At 38.0% G+C, this 17,113-nt stretch overlaps 1 protein-coding gene across 12 annotated transcripts in view; it reads right to left on the bottom strand.

Moving 5' to 3' along the window:
* LOC140336694 (protein 4.1-like) overlaps positions 1-16,678 on the bottom strand; it is an 81,433-nt gene extending 64,755 nt beyond the window's left edge. For 6 of the 12 annotated variants that reach the window (XM_072419976.1, XM_072420011.1, XM_072419984.1 and 3 more), the window contains exon 1: positions 4,348-4,366. Coding sequence is in view for 1 of the 12 variants with exons in the window: in XM_072419994.1 (XP_072276095.1) it covers positions 5,135-5,184 (50 nt within the window). In the remaining 11 variants the exon portion in view is untranslated. Of the gene's footprint in view, positions 1-4,347; positions 4,369-5,134; positions 5,279-6,911; positions 6,933-11,228; positions 11,384-16,528 lie in introns of those variants that run through there. The other 6 variants (XM_072420035.1, XM_072420026.1, XM_072420044.1 and 3 more) reach the window with 6 other exon arrangements.
* Between the last annotated feature and the right edge of the window lie 435 nt (positions 16,679-17,113).

The following is a 17,113-nucleotide window of genomic DNA, read 5'->3' as shown; positions in this document are numbered from 1 at the left end:
AGAAGGTCTCCAGTCTCCATTACCAAAATAAAAATGAATGTCCATCAACAAACTCAAATAACAGATCCAACTTTTGTGGCCAAATTCAGTTTCAATGTAAAGATTTCCATCCTGCCACTAGAAGTCATCAGCCCATACACAGATATGAGCTCACCTCTCTGCTTACTCCATTTATCAGCATGCTTCTTGTCAGTACATGAACCAATTGGCTTCTGAAGCACTTTTCAGAATACACTGTCCATTGACATTTGTCACTCCCACCAAAACAATTACATTAAGCTACGTACACACTTCCAATTATTATCGTTGGAAAACGAACGACGAACGATCCTGCACGATATCTACGAACGATCGTATAGCACCGATCCTGCACATAGAGATAACGACACGATCGTTCGTAGATATTGTACACACAATAGATACGATCGTTTGAGCGATAGAGGAACTATGTGCACGACAGGAAAGTGAACGAACGTTCGTTCATTACGCATGCTCAGCCCATGGACGATCAACGAACGATCGTACACACAAACGATGTTCAACGATCGTCGTCCAATCCGATCCGCCGGTCCGGTCGTTCGTTTCCAACGACTTTCCTCGTTCGTCGGCGTCGTTGGTTACTTTTTTTACGAACGATTTTTGCCCAATCGATCGTTCGTCGTTCGTTTTGAACGATAAAAATTGGAAGTGTGTACGCACCTTTACAGTCTAATGCCCCTACTAGTTAGGAAAGCATACTCAAGGGCCAGCACGTGTCAGACCACTAGCTAGAAGGATGCATGTGGATCTCTTTCAATCCAGGACACCACAATCAACAACCAATCCAATATACTAAGTCATGCCAAATGTCATCCTCAGATCCCCGGTGCCATTACAAGCCCATGGTTATCTTCTGTGACCAAACACTTACATTTATACCAAAATTGTGTGTATTGTAAAAATCCTATGATTTAAAGAACAGATATTGCCAAGAAAAGGCAGCACTTATTATGCAGAACACTGAATGAAAAGTAAGTAAAATGAAACCCATAATATGTGTTTCCTGTTACGTGACAATGAAACATCCCTGTTATCATTCAGCTTGTACCATAGACCACCGTGCACTTCCTTTCAAAATCCCCAGCACTGTCACAATTACTGTCCTTGGGAAATGTTATTCACTTACATCTGAACTATGAGCACACAGTCCCACATGTGAACCATGTTATCTGTGAAATGATTTGTAAATTTGCTAAGCCAGTCTTGAGATTCATGAACCACTGCCGGCCAAGTAAGAAACCAGCAAATCACCCAACTGCACTGGCCAATCACACATCCTAACACATGTTGGGGTAGAGAGAAATGTGAATTGACACAGATGTTTTTAAACAGAATGTGCAATACTCCTGTGGCCAGGAAATATCTTTTTAAATCCTTTTAGATGCAGAGTTCTTTTGGAAAGAAGAGTGCCTTCCCTTTCCCTCCAAGCTGGAGCAAATCCCACTGATGGTATACAGTGCATGCTGGGGCCCAGATCTCTGTGTGCTGTATGACTGTGGTGTAGATATTACTACTGGGCAGAGATAATTTGTATAGAGTACAGATCTTCCCTGGGAGTCAGATATGCATGTTGTGTGCTGAATGGCAGGTCTATTAGTGGCTGCTGCACTTCATTTCCTATGTGTGCAGGAAATCAGTTACTTGAAATTCCAGGTACTATGCAGTTTAAATGAATAACTAACAAGATTAAATTATGTTTCTTTACATCTGCCCAGAAGTAATTAAAAAAAAAAAAAACTTTTGTGACATTCCAATAAACTCTCAGCTAAATCTCAATATATGTTGCCATGTAATACAGGCTATTCTCCAAGTCATTCATACTCATTACTGGCATTGGATAAATATCCATGAATGTCTCAGGGGTAGTGTAGAAAACCTGGAGAAATGAAGAGTTAGAGTAAGAGGTTTTGCCCTTAGTAACCAATCACAATCTAAATGTACTTCTAAATGTATTTTTCCTAAGTACAAAAGTAGCTATATATAGTTCTATATCTGCAGGAAAAATTATTGCACCTAGTACTAAGAGAACATCCCATTCTAAATTGGAGTGTGACAGCACCACATCGATAATTACATTTTTTCTTCCTTGGATGATAAAAAAATCTGGGCTAGTACACATCCTGCCAAAATCTTACATCTTTTATGTAAAGCTGCGGAACAGACATCTTTCTTGATCATTTCCAACGACAGTAGAACAAACAAACGCTGTACAGTGATGTTCTGTTCTTTGAAGAGGAGGATGACGAGCGGGAGGAACCCTGCTGCGTTCTCCTCCAAAGGATATGACAGTGGTTGTACTGCCTGGACATATAGTGATCTGCCATGATTGCTAATCAATATAGGATGAGCACTGTACACACGCTAGATTTAACCACAAGACCATTACAACCGCTTGTCCTAGGTGCCAGTTATCTAGCGTATGTAAGTAAAGACACTAAGCTAAGTTAAACGGAAAAGGCAGCACAGATAAGACGGAACAACCTTAATCTCATGTGCTAATTTTAACCAACAGGAAAAAAAAAATTTCCTTCAAATATACACACCAACTTTTCACTGCATATCAGGAAAGCTGACAACAAAAGTGAACTGCTATGTAAATAGTAACCCCTGTACATTACAAAGAATAATGGGCAAATATTATTGGGTTTCCCAAATACTAAATATATGATTATATATCTTATAAATATTAAATATATGGTATATCAGAATACAAGGTGCTCTGCGGAGACATCTCATTCAACCTACATATGCAGTTTATTATTTAAGTTCTAAAACATCAACATTTAAAAAATATTCACACATATTTATGTGTACACATAAATATTTACCATAAACAAAGACAATAATACCATTAAAATTAGCATATACTATCAGGACAGCAGCTGCTCCCACAAAGAAAACAAAGAATCAAGATAAATGAGAGCAAAAGCCACATTAGGCTAGACACCCCTATCATCAGATAATGTAAGCAGTTCACTCGCCTTTATAGCTGCAATCATCTTGTAGATTATACATCCCTATGGTGTACACAGAGCAACTTATACCGGACATACACTATGCAACAGTATTACAAGATTGCATATCCAACTGAACAAAAATGTACTACAATGTAGGGCCTCATCGACTGACTGAATGATTTTTTTTTAAATCAATCCAAAATGGTTGTTCTTTTTATTAATCAGGCGAAGGCAGGAGATTGACAGCTACAAAGCTTTGTATCTCAAGTAGAACAAAACTAGTGGTGGTGCTGTTCTGTTCAATTTTCAACAAGATTTCTACTAAAATCTATTTTATTGAGTTGCGCAAGGCAGTAAAAGATCAATATCCCCGGATTGTTTGCCAAATCGAGCTTACAAGGTCTAATGCTAGAATAACTAATAACTAACAACACAAACTGGATCACAAATGGAAGAGACATTTGTAGGGAAATGTTTGCAAAGACATTATCTGGGTTCCTGTAGTAGTTGAAGCAAGGACAGGATTCATTTGCAATATATATGATAAAAGCAACTGAGACAGCCTTCTTCAATGATCACTACAGATTTACATGTACACTGTCATTTCTTTAAAAAAAACAGCACTGAGTTTGTAGAATAATTTGAATTTTTGTTTAATTATTTGGGCAAGCCTGATTAAAAAGATTAACCCGAGTCTCCTTATTTAACCCCATCGCTGGTAAGGAACAGTGTTTGGGGTCAGCAAGGCACCAATTCCACAGATGTAAGTGAATGGCTGCCCAATGGTAAAAAAAAAGCCACCACTGCAGATTGGTGAGAGAGAAAGAGAAAGAAAGAGAGATAGTTAGTGTGAAAAGGAATTTCTGATAAAAAGCAGGAACCAAATTTTGTTGAAGAAATGTATATTTAGAACTCCAATCTCACTCTTGAGAAGCAAATGGTCCAGTATGACAGGACACAGGAAACAAGTGCAGACGCCTGGGGAAAATATTGAATATACCTGAACGTTTCCAAGATATACAGCATAGGTAAAATGTACTAATATTAATAAATACAAAATATCTATGGCTATTGTCATTTAAAAACAGTAAACAAGACCAACATTTGCTTCACAGTAAACATTTGTAACTTTGAATACTAATATTCATGTTTTTAAGTAATAGAAATAATAATAGATGTGGACAGTCAATAAGTACTAAATGATATGAAGTATGAAAACAACATGCTCCTTCTGGAACCAAGCATGAAATGTAACCTTCCACTGCATTTGTGTGATTTATAGGCATACACAGAAATGCACATGAACACACAGACACTTTTTTTCTATTATTTTGTTGATTCACAAACTAACCATCTGCTCAGCAGCAAGAAGTCTCGAAGCTCTTGTGTCTGTCTCAGGTGCAGGATCTGCCTAAACATTCAAGCATCTTATTATTAGATGTACACTCCAGCTGCAAGAGGTTTAAGAAAGATTTCTGTCCTAGGAAGACAAATGAGCAAGAAGAAAAGAAAAAGAGAATAATATCTCTGCTGGACGTGTATAGATGGTGTCAGAACACAGCAGGGGAAAAGGGGCTCATCTTTATAATACTCAATGAAAATTGTTATAACTAAGTCAAATGTCTAAGTGAGATGTGCTACACAATATTTGTAATCCCTTAGTATGACTGGTATGTTCAAACTGTCAAAAAATGGATTTCATTTGGATTTCAATGGATTTCATTTCATTTCAGGGAAACGAAAAGTCACACATGTAGTTAAGCCCTTTCTGGATCAGGAATGCAGGACATTACAAAAAATATAGCGGTTTATTTATACATGTCGATGAATACCAAGATTTTTAATGAAAAAATACAACATATAAAATAATAGGCCCCTTCCATAAACACAATTGCTGCTTTATCAAACAAAAGCAAAGTATGTCAGATGTTTACTTCAGATGTGCAAAAAGAGCGCAAAAGTTTTAAGTTACTAATGAAATTTATTTCAATCCAAACTAAAAAAAGTAACCATAAAACAGACTACAGCAATGTTATAAAATGAAATATGTTTGGGGGGGTCTATATGAATAGCACAACAACAAGCCGCCATTGCTTCAAATGTAATATTCCCTGGAGAGGATTACACAATATTCTTACCTCTTTACCACCGAGAGTGATATTCCCTCTGGGGTAGCATTGATATGCATGCAGAGAAAAATGCAATCAGGCAATGATGAGACAGTACTAATCTTTGCTAAATCCACACCCAGTACCAGAAAAAAAGGTCAGTCCCTCCCTAAACAATAGCTTACCCACATTGCAAAAAGCCCTTCTCAAGCAAATATTTCATCAAGTCACCTCCGGTACACACTTCCTTTTTTACTCTCTGTTCTCGAAGTTCATTTTATTTACTAGTGTAGTAAAGAAATACATTACAGTTTCTTGCGAGTGTGCTTACTACACAAAACCAAACTATTATTATAGCTAGATAAATCAGTACCACAAAACATAAGGCGTATATGACTTTAGTTTCATGGCACATGTCAGTACACAGCTGCTGATAAAGAATAGGAGAACTGCTGCTCCTGGCCCTAATATCTAATTTATATAAAGTAATTACCTACAATAATATTACAAAACTATATGTTGTAACCTATGCTTTCTGCTAGAGGTAGGCAGATTGCTCAAGCTTCATACAGACATGAGAGTGCAGTCACTTTGTGTGCGGCAGGTACTATCTGACAACTCAGTAAATTGTCAGCTTGTAACTTCACAGGACGAGGCAATATGAGCATCAGGGATAATGGAATTCTCACCTGAATGTTGACTTTCAAATCTTGGTACCCTAATGCCTTACATGTCCAAAACTTTTGTTTGCTTGTTTTTTAACTTGCTGATCATCGTGAGTTTGTGACTAGAGCTCTGATCTTGTATCATTAGGATCCAAGGTTCAAATTCTGACTGCGTTGCCAATTTATGATGGTGTGTCAGGGCAGCCCATTATTCACAATGCACTGAAGATGCAATGTGCAAGGTGTTGTAGTGTGTAGGCAAGATAGTTTAACAAACAGTACAGAGAGTAACTGAGAAATGCAAAGGGAAAAAACCCATGGCATTCAATCTGATTTCTGTTTGCTAGGTTCAGATCAGCCAAATTTTTTTTATTACTGATTGTTATATGTTACTGCACTTTACACAGAGATTTTCTGCAGTACCTAAAAGATAATGTTTGACGAGCAAGTTCCAAGTTCCATGTGCTGCCATGCTGTGTGCTTTGTTCGATAAAGAAGTTGAAAAATATCAAACATCTGAAATAATCTGTGTAAAAATAGGTGTGAAGGTCTTAGAACCAAGGGATTTCTAAATAAATAAGCAGAAGTCGAGGAAAAGCCAAGTGGCTCTGGAGGGCCACAACTGGCAGGGAAAAATGTTTAATAAAAAGGGAAACTTCTGCTAAGCTGAGTATATTGTGTCTTTGCTATTTACAGAATTACTGCCAAGTCATGTTTGGGAGCAGTGAATTTTCAGGGGGAAAATGTGTGAGTCAGAGCTGGAGATACAGTGACATTTCCAGTGATACTAGGATGCTGAGCTGAGGTTGGGGGTAGTGATAACTAAAGGGGCTTTGATGGGTCAGGGGTAGGAGTGAGCTGGGGGATGGGTAAAACAATATCTTTGGGAACAATTTGCTGTTTAGACAGAGATAGAAGAAAAGGGCATGTCTAGTACACTGTGATGCTGGGTTGGCTTTCAGAGATGTCTGCAGAATCTGTAAGGGCACCAGGGACACAGGACAAAGTGATTATCTGAGCCAGGGAGGAGAACACAGGAAAAATGCTTTTTTTTGTATTTATTTTGAGACAGAGGCCTCCTGGGTTTCTTTTATCAAACCTAATACAACTTTAGATAGTTGAAATGCATTTTAATATAGTACCTTAAGCCTCATGTTTTCGCAGTGTGTACAGAGCATGGCTGGAAACCTCATCAGTACCGGATTACATCATTAAAGTAACCCAGGACATCTGGCAAGGCTGATAATGTTTCAAGCTGATTCAAGATAAAGCAGATTGTAAAACGTAAACAAATGGACGCCTTTAACACGCAGAAAGTTTTATAACTAAATTCACTGATCTATGCAGTTTAAAACCTCAAAATTAAAAATATGAGCTGATTGTTAGAATGGCGAAGACATGGGAAATAAGCACACCTGTATAAAAGCCCACTGTGAACCCAATTGTCATTATACATTTTCCAAAGGTGCCATTCTACGCTGTTTTGGAAAGGAAGGTAGATGGCTTTTTCTCTAACTTATCCCCAACCAACAGGCTATCTTACCACATACATTGCTTTATTTACACTGGAAGACAAGAATACCAACAGGAACAGGCAGGTGACTTGCTCATAGATGATCAAAACGAACATTTGAGAAGAGATTTGTTGCCATTACAATGCAGCTCCGAGACAGCTCTAACATCATCAACCTCTATTTAGAATGTTTTTATATGTGACCTAGGGGTGGTCATTTTATACTGAGAAAGGGAAATGAGCTGTAATTATTTTCAGCAAGAAAACCACTAAATTCCTGCCTGTCCCACTGCTCGCACTGCTGATCCACACTTAGTAGAAGCTGCAAAGCTATAGCTGCCTGTAGCTTCATCTGAATGTGAGACATTCGGCAGCGTAGGACTCCAGGTTCCCTCCACCATCCCTACATCATCATTGTGTCCTGTAGTTAAGTTTCTGTCTGTAGATGAACCACAGAAAACAGCAGGAAAAAAAACATTATGCTGAATGCAGAGGATTTTTTGGCTTCAGTACATTGAAGATCAATGTCATGGGTGGTCAGACATTTAAAGAGTTATCAGGGCTAGGAACTACTGTAAATTATTTGGTGTCTGATGTCCCTGTTATGGACATTCACTCTCTTCAACTGCACTACTACTACTACTAGTGAAATATTAGGGAATATAAGTATATGAAAATTCAAAGTTTGAACAGGAATAGATGGGAAATGTTCAAATGGGAACACTGACAAGAGGAGAAATGTATACAGGACAAGTTAGGGAAACTAATGAGACATAGCCACCTTCCCAGAATGTCTATGTAACTCCAGCACTTAGCAATCGTTTTTATTTATTTATTTCACCTCTATGGACTAAGTTACAAATCTCTATTTTTTTGTAGAAAGAGAATACAGTGATGAAATCGCTAACTACAAATCAATTTGTATCACTGGATATCAGCGGATAGTTACTACAGGTTGACATTTAAAAATGGGGCCATCAATAATCCGGTTCCTTCAGTTTTCTGGCATGGATTTCGGAGCACATTTTCAAATTTACACTGTTTTCTGGAGGAGCTGTAGTCCAGAATGTTTTGTTTATGTTTTGTTGGCGCTGTACTCCAGAATCAGCTGTTAGGTCTTGCTTGCATGTGCTTTCCTTCTCATTTATTTGCTGCTGCATGCATTATGGACTCAGCAAAAAAAGAGGTGTAAAATGTAAACATCGTGCGTTGGCGATTGCAGAAAAAGTGAAGATGCTAAAAAAAACTTGATAGCGATACATGATAATATTAATGATGGTGAACATTAAAATTTCATTTGCTTTTCATTTAGTGTCATTTCATTTTAATATATACTGCATAAATAACCTTAAAAAATCCAGAATTTTTGGAAATCTGGCACTCCTCAGGTTCGGAGATTGCCGGATTTGTGAATGTCAACCTGTATTACCAAATCGCTCGTGTGACATGACCCCAACAGGAGGAGACATCTCCACCACCACCTTTTTTTAGGGTAAACCACAAATATTACAAAGTTTTAGGCCTATTCAATTATCAACACAATAGGCAACCTAATAAACACCTAATATAACTCTGATACCAACCCCTATTCTGCATGTGCCAAGAAATATCTGCCACATCATTTGTATTGTTTGGTCACTTCGTATTACTATAAAAACCCCATCCAACACTTTTTAAATCTGATGTGTCGCATAATCTCTTTTACTTACAAATTTAAACCCATAACAAAGGAAATCACCAATGTTTAAAATGTATGTCTGGAAATAATAATAATAATAATTAAAAAAAACATTTTTCCATATCTCTGCAATACGAGCATATTTTTCCTTGTTTTATCCCCTCACTGAGGTTGTAGGTGTAGAAACATACAAGCTGGGGTGTCAGAAACCCAGTGTGCTCCTAACTTACCTGTTTAACCTGACCGCTTAAAGCTTCTGCTGCACTTAAATCCCAAGCAGTGTAGTCAGCCCCGCCCACTTGGTTTCTTACTGGACTATAGAACAAATCCCCCTCCCCTAATCTCCAACAGACAACAAAAGTTACATATTGTAGTTCAGCAATGCAGAACTGTGGAGATAATTACACTGCTGGTATTTTCAGTGCAGAAGAGACACTAAAATATTAGCTCAAACAGGAGGTCACTACATTTCTGTCAGGATCAACAGGTACTTCTGTTCTGTGCTTGCAGCAATTTAAAAGTAAAAGATGGGGTAATTTTTATGGATTGCAGAAATGTACTGAATGTGTTTTATTAATTCTGTTTAGATATATAAATTAAAGAGAAAAAAAGCTCTCTAGGGAACTATAGACATTTAGTATAGAACTGATGTTATTTTTAATAGCCACCAAATAATAAATATTACACCAATTCTTAGTAAGAACATTTTGATAGATCAAACTTTATCTTTGTCTTACCCGAAAACAGGAGTGAGACATTCCAATATTTATTGCAACCATAGTTTCTGAAAGGCCCCCCACCATGTGATTTGTTTATACTGATTATTATTTTGGTAATACATTTTTACATTTAGACTGCACTTTATCAAATGTGAAATACAAAATATCACAATAGTGACACAAACTTTCAAAACTTTACTACTGCATGCTTCTGTCGTTTTCCTTTTTAATATCACATAAAATACATATCCTGCATAACTAGAATGGTTACAATGTAAAATTATAATAATGGACTTATTACAACTCTATATCTGAAATATACATTAAATGAGAAAATCAGAATCAATAAAAATTTCCAACAGCTTTCTATTTTAGGATTTGAAACACTGGAATCATATAAATGGCTGAACCAGTAGTTGTTATAATTTGGCTATTCTGACCAGAACATGATTGATAAAATTAATAAAATCATCTGCTACAAAAGGTGCTTTTGGACCATATCAGATATATTATTTTACATAAATAACAACAAAAACACCCTGCGATTACTTGCTGAACATGTAACATACTGCAACTCAAATCAGCAAAAACTTACATTATTAAAAAAATAAGCTTTATAAACAATATTTTCTAGGAAATACAAGCCAATTCATGTGTCACATTACAAATGTAGTTTTTGCAAATAAAAGTATTTCAATGCTAGAAAAAAAATTTATGTTATTGGGGAAGATCCACTAACCTGTGGAGTGTGGTGTGCACTGAGATAACAATAGAAGCAAACATTAAGTATGGGGGTGTCAGAGTGAGCACAGATACATAAATACCATTCCCCAAAACCAACACATGGCTCTATGGGTTGCATTGTTTAGAAAAAATGTTCATGTGGACAAGAATCTTATTCAGCTGTTCTCCTTGAAAGGGCACTGGCTTTTGTGTCAAATAACTCCTGTTCTGCTATTTTGTACCCACCACAATTGTGCATTCATATTCAGAGGCTGGGTACCAAAAATATACCAAAAAAAAAAAAAAAAAAGGTAAAAAGATTACCACAGCCACATACGTATGACAGAGCTTGTATGTATGCCAACGTCATTTCTCCAGTATTATTTTTTAATTCACGCTTCAGAAAGATTGCAAAATAAATTAGGTTTTATTGCTGAAAGCATTTAAAACTTGTTGTAATACCCACTAAAATATCAAAAGTTGTTACCAAAATACTAAGCCCAGCCTGTCTCAGTCAGAGAAAAATGCCAGCAATAAGCCACATTTCTAGAAAGAAACACAAGTCGACTTAGTTGCTGCCTACTAAGGACAAATGAGGAGCTACACATTAATAACATCATTGTGTTTACAAGTGTTTGTAATTCAAGCTTTTATACAATTGCAAAGGCAGTTTTCACATCAAATCAAGAAAAGATGTATACAGTCCAACTGCATGCAACAGGAATAAAAAAACAGACATGTTCTTCCTACAGCTGGCTGTACCATGCTGCTGTGAGCTACCCTTTACTAAATACACAAACACCATACAATTATACAAGACACTGACCTTTACACACCAAACACCAGCAAGAAATGCCTTTTTTTGTCAGCTACACTCCAGGTGACTGCTGCTCCGTCAGTAAATAGGTTATCATACCTCTATCAACGCCTCCTCTCCACCTATCTGGATTTCTTTATGCTTGCAGGGAAGCAAAGGGGAGGAGGTGATGAATTTATTCGGGAGCCCTCATGGATGATTAAAAAACACTTCCATACACCTACTCTCAGGGGTCCCCGCATGTGTTTATTCCCATCCCTGTCAAACGCCCCTTCCAGTCTATTGTACTGTAGCTTTTTTTTTTTTTTCACACTATGGGAATATTGAGAAGGAACACAAAAGAGGATATACCGGGAGACAGTGTTATGGAGGAGAAAGGGGCGTATCAAAGTGGGGGATGTGGCTGAGGAAGCTTTGTTTACGATGGATAGAGGAGGGCTTATTTATTTTGATGGAGTTCAGGCTCAGCTGTAACCTGCAGTCTCCAGAGAGGTATTGGAAGGAGGAGAAAGACACAGAAAGACAAGCGGCACAAAGCCATGGATGTATAAGAAATGAACACATACATCTGAGCATTCAGCTTCATTTCCGTTCTATTCACTAATCATTGCTGCTAACTTCCACATATGCCCGTCTGAGCAGAGTTCATCTCACATGCACGGAGAAGTAGATTTGCATGTTTAGTAAAAGCGGGATCTACAAAAGGTCTGACTTGTGCTGATGGAATACACAAAAGCTCCTACATATGGTGCTCCTATGAAGCAGATGGAAGGCTGCAGTGTTTCTACTACAAAAAAGAAAAAAATCATTTAAGCATCCCCAACCAATGGACATGTTTGTTGTTGCTTGGAGACTCATAGTTAAGTGGCTTATTCCGTACGGCAGTGTAAAGCGATGAGAAAACCATAGCAACCAATGAGACGTCAGTTACTGTAGTAAGACTTCTTATTGGTTGTTATTGGTTACTGCATATCACCAATGTACGGTACCTTGTGTAAACCTTATTCTCCATTTGGACTTGGCATAAAGAAAGAACAAAAACTCTGAATAAAGAGACAATAGCCACTCTCAGAGTAGAAATTAGAAAAAAATGTCATTTTCACAAAAAATAACTTTTACCTTTAGCACATGAAGGCTTTTGTCTTTACTAACCAGACTGTCTGTGTAGGCAACACTACAGACAGAAAAATAAATAAAAAAATCACAAGACCAGAAACAGTTGGAAAATCTTAAATATTTTTTGTGATGCTTGAATTTTAGTTTTAGAATATCTTGTTAATAAGCAGTGCATTCTTATAGTGTGACATTGGCAAAATGTTTAAAACCCACATCATTGATTTTCTAACCAAAAATCTTTTGGACTACATGTACATTATACAATACATGTAGCTGGTTTTTGGTTGCTCTGAGAAACACATTTTTTGTTCACAATTGTTTTTTAAAATAAGCCTCGGGGGCTTGGAAATGTAATTCCTACAGTAAACTGAAACACAAGACCTGCCAAGCAGGATAAGTCTATGTTAGCATGCCCTAACAACTATAAAGCACCATTTCCACTGACAGCAAATTTGTGGAATGTTTGTAATGAGTGAATAAACATGCACACTATAACTTTAGTACATTCATTTTAGTACAAATATTCATTTATTCAAAAGGAGAACAAAGCAGGGGGGTTAAACTAAAAATAGTCATAATCTAAGGGGATGGCCACATCAACATATTTTTAGTGAATGGTAAAAAGAGGGCAAGAGATGATCCATAAAATGCAGAAAATAAGGAGTAAGAAAAAGAGACAAAAACTTGTGAACAACAAAGTGAACTAAATTCATTCAAAACTTAAATGCCATGTACAAGGACAGGCTCTATAACTAAGTTTACAGTGGCCTGTGTGTTGAAAAACTGCTGCTTGGATTCTTCCCACGTGTTCCAGGTATTTGATGGTGTGCGTGGGTCAAATATCTGTCCAATACCATATGTCCTGCCATATGTGCAGGTGAGTGTGTGGTGGAGCAGGCATTCTACACAACTGATGCAGCAGTGGGCAAGCAAAGCAGCATTTCCATACACAAGCCACCAGGAAAGTACAAAGCCTTTTCTTCTGTTTAGGAACAGGTAACCCCTTGGTTACAGCATCAAACACAAAATACCTTTCTTTGTGTAAGGCTGCACAAATACACCATCAGTTTGGAGTGTTAATAATAGTGCTGCCTATGGTTTCCTTGCTGCTGATTTTTACCACATTACTGACCTAACACATTGTTCTGCAGTTTCAAGGTGGGGCGGCCATCTTGGTAGAGGCAGGGCTTTGCTTCCTCAAATCAGTGCTGTTCCCTTAATGAGGACTGGGGGAATAGTCAAGAAGCGGCACAAGGTTCACACTGCTCAACATGCTGGAACATAAAAGGCATCTAAACTAATACTAGATCTAAATGAAGATATGGAACGTTAACAAATATTAATAGTGACTAAATCCTACAAATGTATAATTGCTGTAAGTCTGCAATTTGAGTACAAAGGCAATTCTTCTTTTAAGTCCTGGTCCCAAGAGATGTGGAGTAAATTTTGGTGATGTTACTGCTGTACTATTCATGGTTTCTCCTTTCTTCTCTGTTACAACCAGGCAAAGTCTGCATTTACCTAGATGGCTGGCTCCACACAAGAGTACAGGAGTGGTAAGTCAGTAAGGGGGAAGATAGGCTGAATAGAGAAAACAACCAATACTCGTTGCAGCAATAAATCACTAAGCAGATGGGACAAATGCTCCCAAATAAAGGAAACTACACAAGTGACATGTAGTAGCATCAATCTCAAATAACCATATAATGTTCCAATCAAGTGACATTTATAGTAAAAGATGCTATAGCATGATACTTGTATAGTCTGAATCCACTGGGAGCCATTTTTTAGCAATTTTGCTACTCCTTAAACTTAATGATGAACTTTATTCTGATTAAACTTTGCCTTCCCCGTTTCCTGTGCGTATTATGGAGCACTGCATTGCTAAACTGTTGCATATAAATGGTCTGTTTTACTATAGCATTCTTTTAAGCACATAAATGTGAAAATGACTGGAGAATGGCAGCAGCTCATCTTTTGCAAGCACTTGCATAATTTGTACATAAATTAATGTGCTATACAAAGGGATCTGCATTTTGCACTGCCAATGTTTTTTTGGGACTTGTACAATATTGGCGTTTCATATGGTGTTATATGGTAATATGGTATAATTCATATGCATGACCCCTCATGTACTGACAGCACAACACAGTTCTATCAGTAAATGCAGAGGCCAAAAAATGTGTATAAGATGACGTGTGAAAAGTTTATGGAAGTGTAACAAAGGCCAAGAATGTACAGTAGGTGCCTTCAGTCAGTTAATGTACATGAATGTGTTCACAAATATCCTTGAGTCATTTAATACTTGTGGTAAAAGTTTCAGAATCCTATGAAGTATGAAAATTAATAAAGACAGAGAAATATGTCCCCACAGGCATGACCACACTGACAATCCTTCAGAAAAGATAACCAAGGGTGCACAAACTTTCACCAACCTATGCAGAAAAAGTGTAAGACTATCAAACATACAATATGCACATTATAAAACTGCAGATGAAATCACAAAAGATTTGGGAAAAGTAAATGATTTTTTACAAAGCACTTTTAAATTTGCAACTTGACCATGTTATACACAACATGGTCAAGGTAAATTTGCAGAGGTGTAAGAATTTGATCACCAAAATTGACTGTCCCAGATGATAATCTAGTGTTGGTTCAGCTGTCCCCTGATATCGATTAGTAATCTGCTGTGCCATCTGCTAACAACCCCCTTTGTTTACTATTGGGGAGGATGCAGTGGGTGCCTCCTTGCTCACCCTCCCATGAACAAAAATGGACATTAAAAAGTTAGACACCAGCTGCAATTTTGTGGATGTTGTGGCTGCCAGGCCATTGACTTATTCAGTTCTGTTCCAACCAGAACTAGAAATATGACAGCTGGAAGATGGATATTGCAACTTGGCTAAAGGGAATAGGTGTCCCCATCTAACAGAGCTGTCATAGGAACTAGACAGATATCAAAGGTACAGATATCCTCGTCCTAGCTGTCACAAGACCAGGTGCCTTATCTCAGGCATTGGTCACATGCACAGGTATCTTTATCCTAGAGGAACAGGTGTCCCCATCCCAGAGGACTGTCACAGGGACAAATGTTCCCTATTGGAAGATAATCCTTCCCTGATTACAAAAGATTTGTGGGATTTCCTCTTTTGACTTAAAAATGGTTACCAGTGCAAAAAGAAAGCTAAATCTCACCAGCAGGGACACAGGTAGCAATAAAAATGTGTCCTTTCCTACGCTTCCCCTTGCTTCTTAACTTTTGGAAATGGTTTTCATGACATTATCCCTTGTATATAATGAAAAATAAATGTTTTATAATTTTTACAATAATTTTTGGGGATAATTTTTACTGGGATACCCACAAGCATGTGTCACCAGGGGCATTTATATAATGTAAATACATGCTCAGTGAACAGGGGACTATTTTATTTCCATTTGCGGTCACCCGTTCCCATGCCTGGGCTGTATAAGTTTGGGTGATGTGAGGATGAACCTGGAAGATGATCACTTTCATTATTCCATCTAGAGAGAAGAGAGAAGCTGAGACAGTGTGCGACTCGCTGGGCTTGGTTTGTGAAGGGGTGGAGGACTTTTCCCTGGTTAAAGTTTTTTTTTTTTTAATTCTGCTTTCTTTTTCTAACTCAAAGTATGTAAGCCAATGGCACACTCCAACCCACCAACATTCTGTGGACCATAACAAACAAAAACACATAAAGTGATAAAGTGATTGACAGCTATATTTCCATTGTATTAGCTTTTTCAAATAATTTGAATACTGGATAAACATTTTACTGTAAAATAACACTTTTTAAGGGGTAAATAATAATTTATCGGGGTGTATTTACCACCCAAAAAAAAAGGACAGCTGGGCATGTGCTATTCATTTGATTGAAGTCCAGCAATATATGCTGCACATTCCTCTCATGTACTACAGACATATTTACTACATACATATATACTACAGACAGATATATATACTACATACGTATACACAGACACTAATAAAACAAAGCCTATTCCCTGCATTACAATTCCCCATATCTGTACACAACATATGAAACAATTGCCGGGTGTTGTACCGCAGCCACTATTGTCTATGAGAAGCGGCGGTGAGCAGACACGCGCACACAGCTGGGGGGGGCGCTAATTCCCCGCACACATTGCCCTCTATATATATATACAGCAATACGTACCAAAACGTAGCCCCGGTTTCCCGCGCTTCTCGTCATACACGTGATCAACACACAACTCCACCGCGAGCCTCTGATTCAATAGCACCTCGTGCCTCGGTCAGTAAACATTCGAACTGGCTACCATTGGATGAGGTGAGCTCAGTCACTGAGGGGGCGTGTCCATTAAGCCATTGTTTGGAATAGGTGTACGGTGAGAAGGTACTCAGAGTGCCTGCAGCGGCCATATTTAAAGAGGGCATGTGCGATCTACACCACAGGCACATGAAACCTACTAGAACACAAGGTGATTGAATGGACCTGGTGAGATGCACAGGAGCAGTTACACGGGTTGGGTATATATTTTCATTGCCAAGCTCAGGGTACTGTGTGTGCGGCATATTACATAGGATCTGACCCCAGTTTCATTGACTGAGATATAGTACAGAGGAAGACTGGTGTCTGCTACAAGAGGAGCAGACAGGTAACGGATCCACTATGGGTCCTCTCCATGTGCTCTGCTGCCCCCAACTGGTGCTGTTTGGAAGGTGCGCGTAGTTTGCCCGGGAAACTCTTGGCTTCTGACAGGAAGGTGAGCTGTAGGAGGTA

This window comes from Pyxicephalus adspersus, chromosome 1 (genome assembly GCF_032062135.1).
Source record: "Pyxicephalus adspersus chromosome 1, UCB_Pads_2.0, whole genome shotgun sequence".
In the NCBI taxonomy this organism is placed as follows: Eukaryota; Metazoa; Chordata; class Amphibia; order Anura; family Pyxicephalidae; genus Pyxicephalus; species Pyxicephalus adspersus.
Note: the sequence above shows the minus strand (reverse complement) of the source record. Positions and strands in the feature narration are given on the sequence as shown.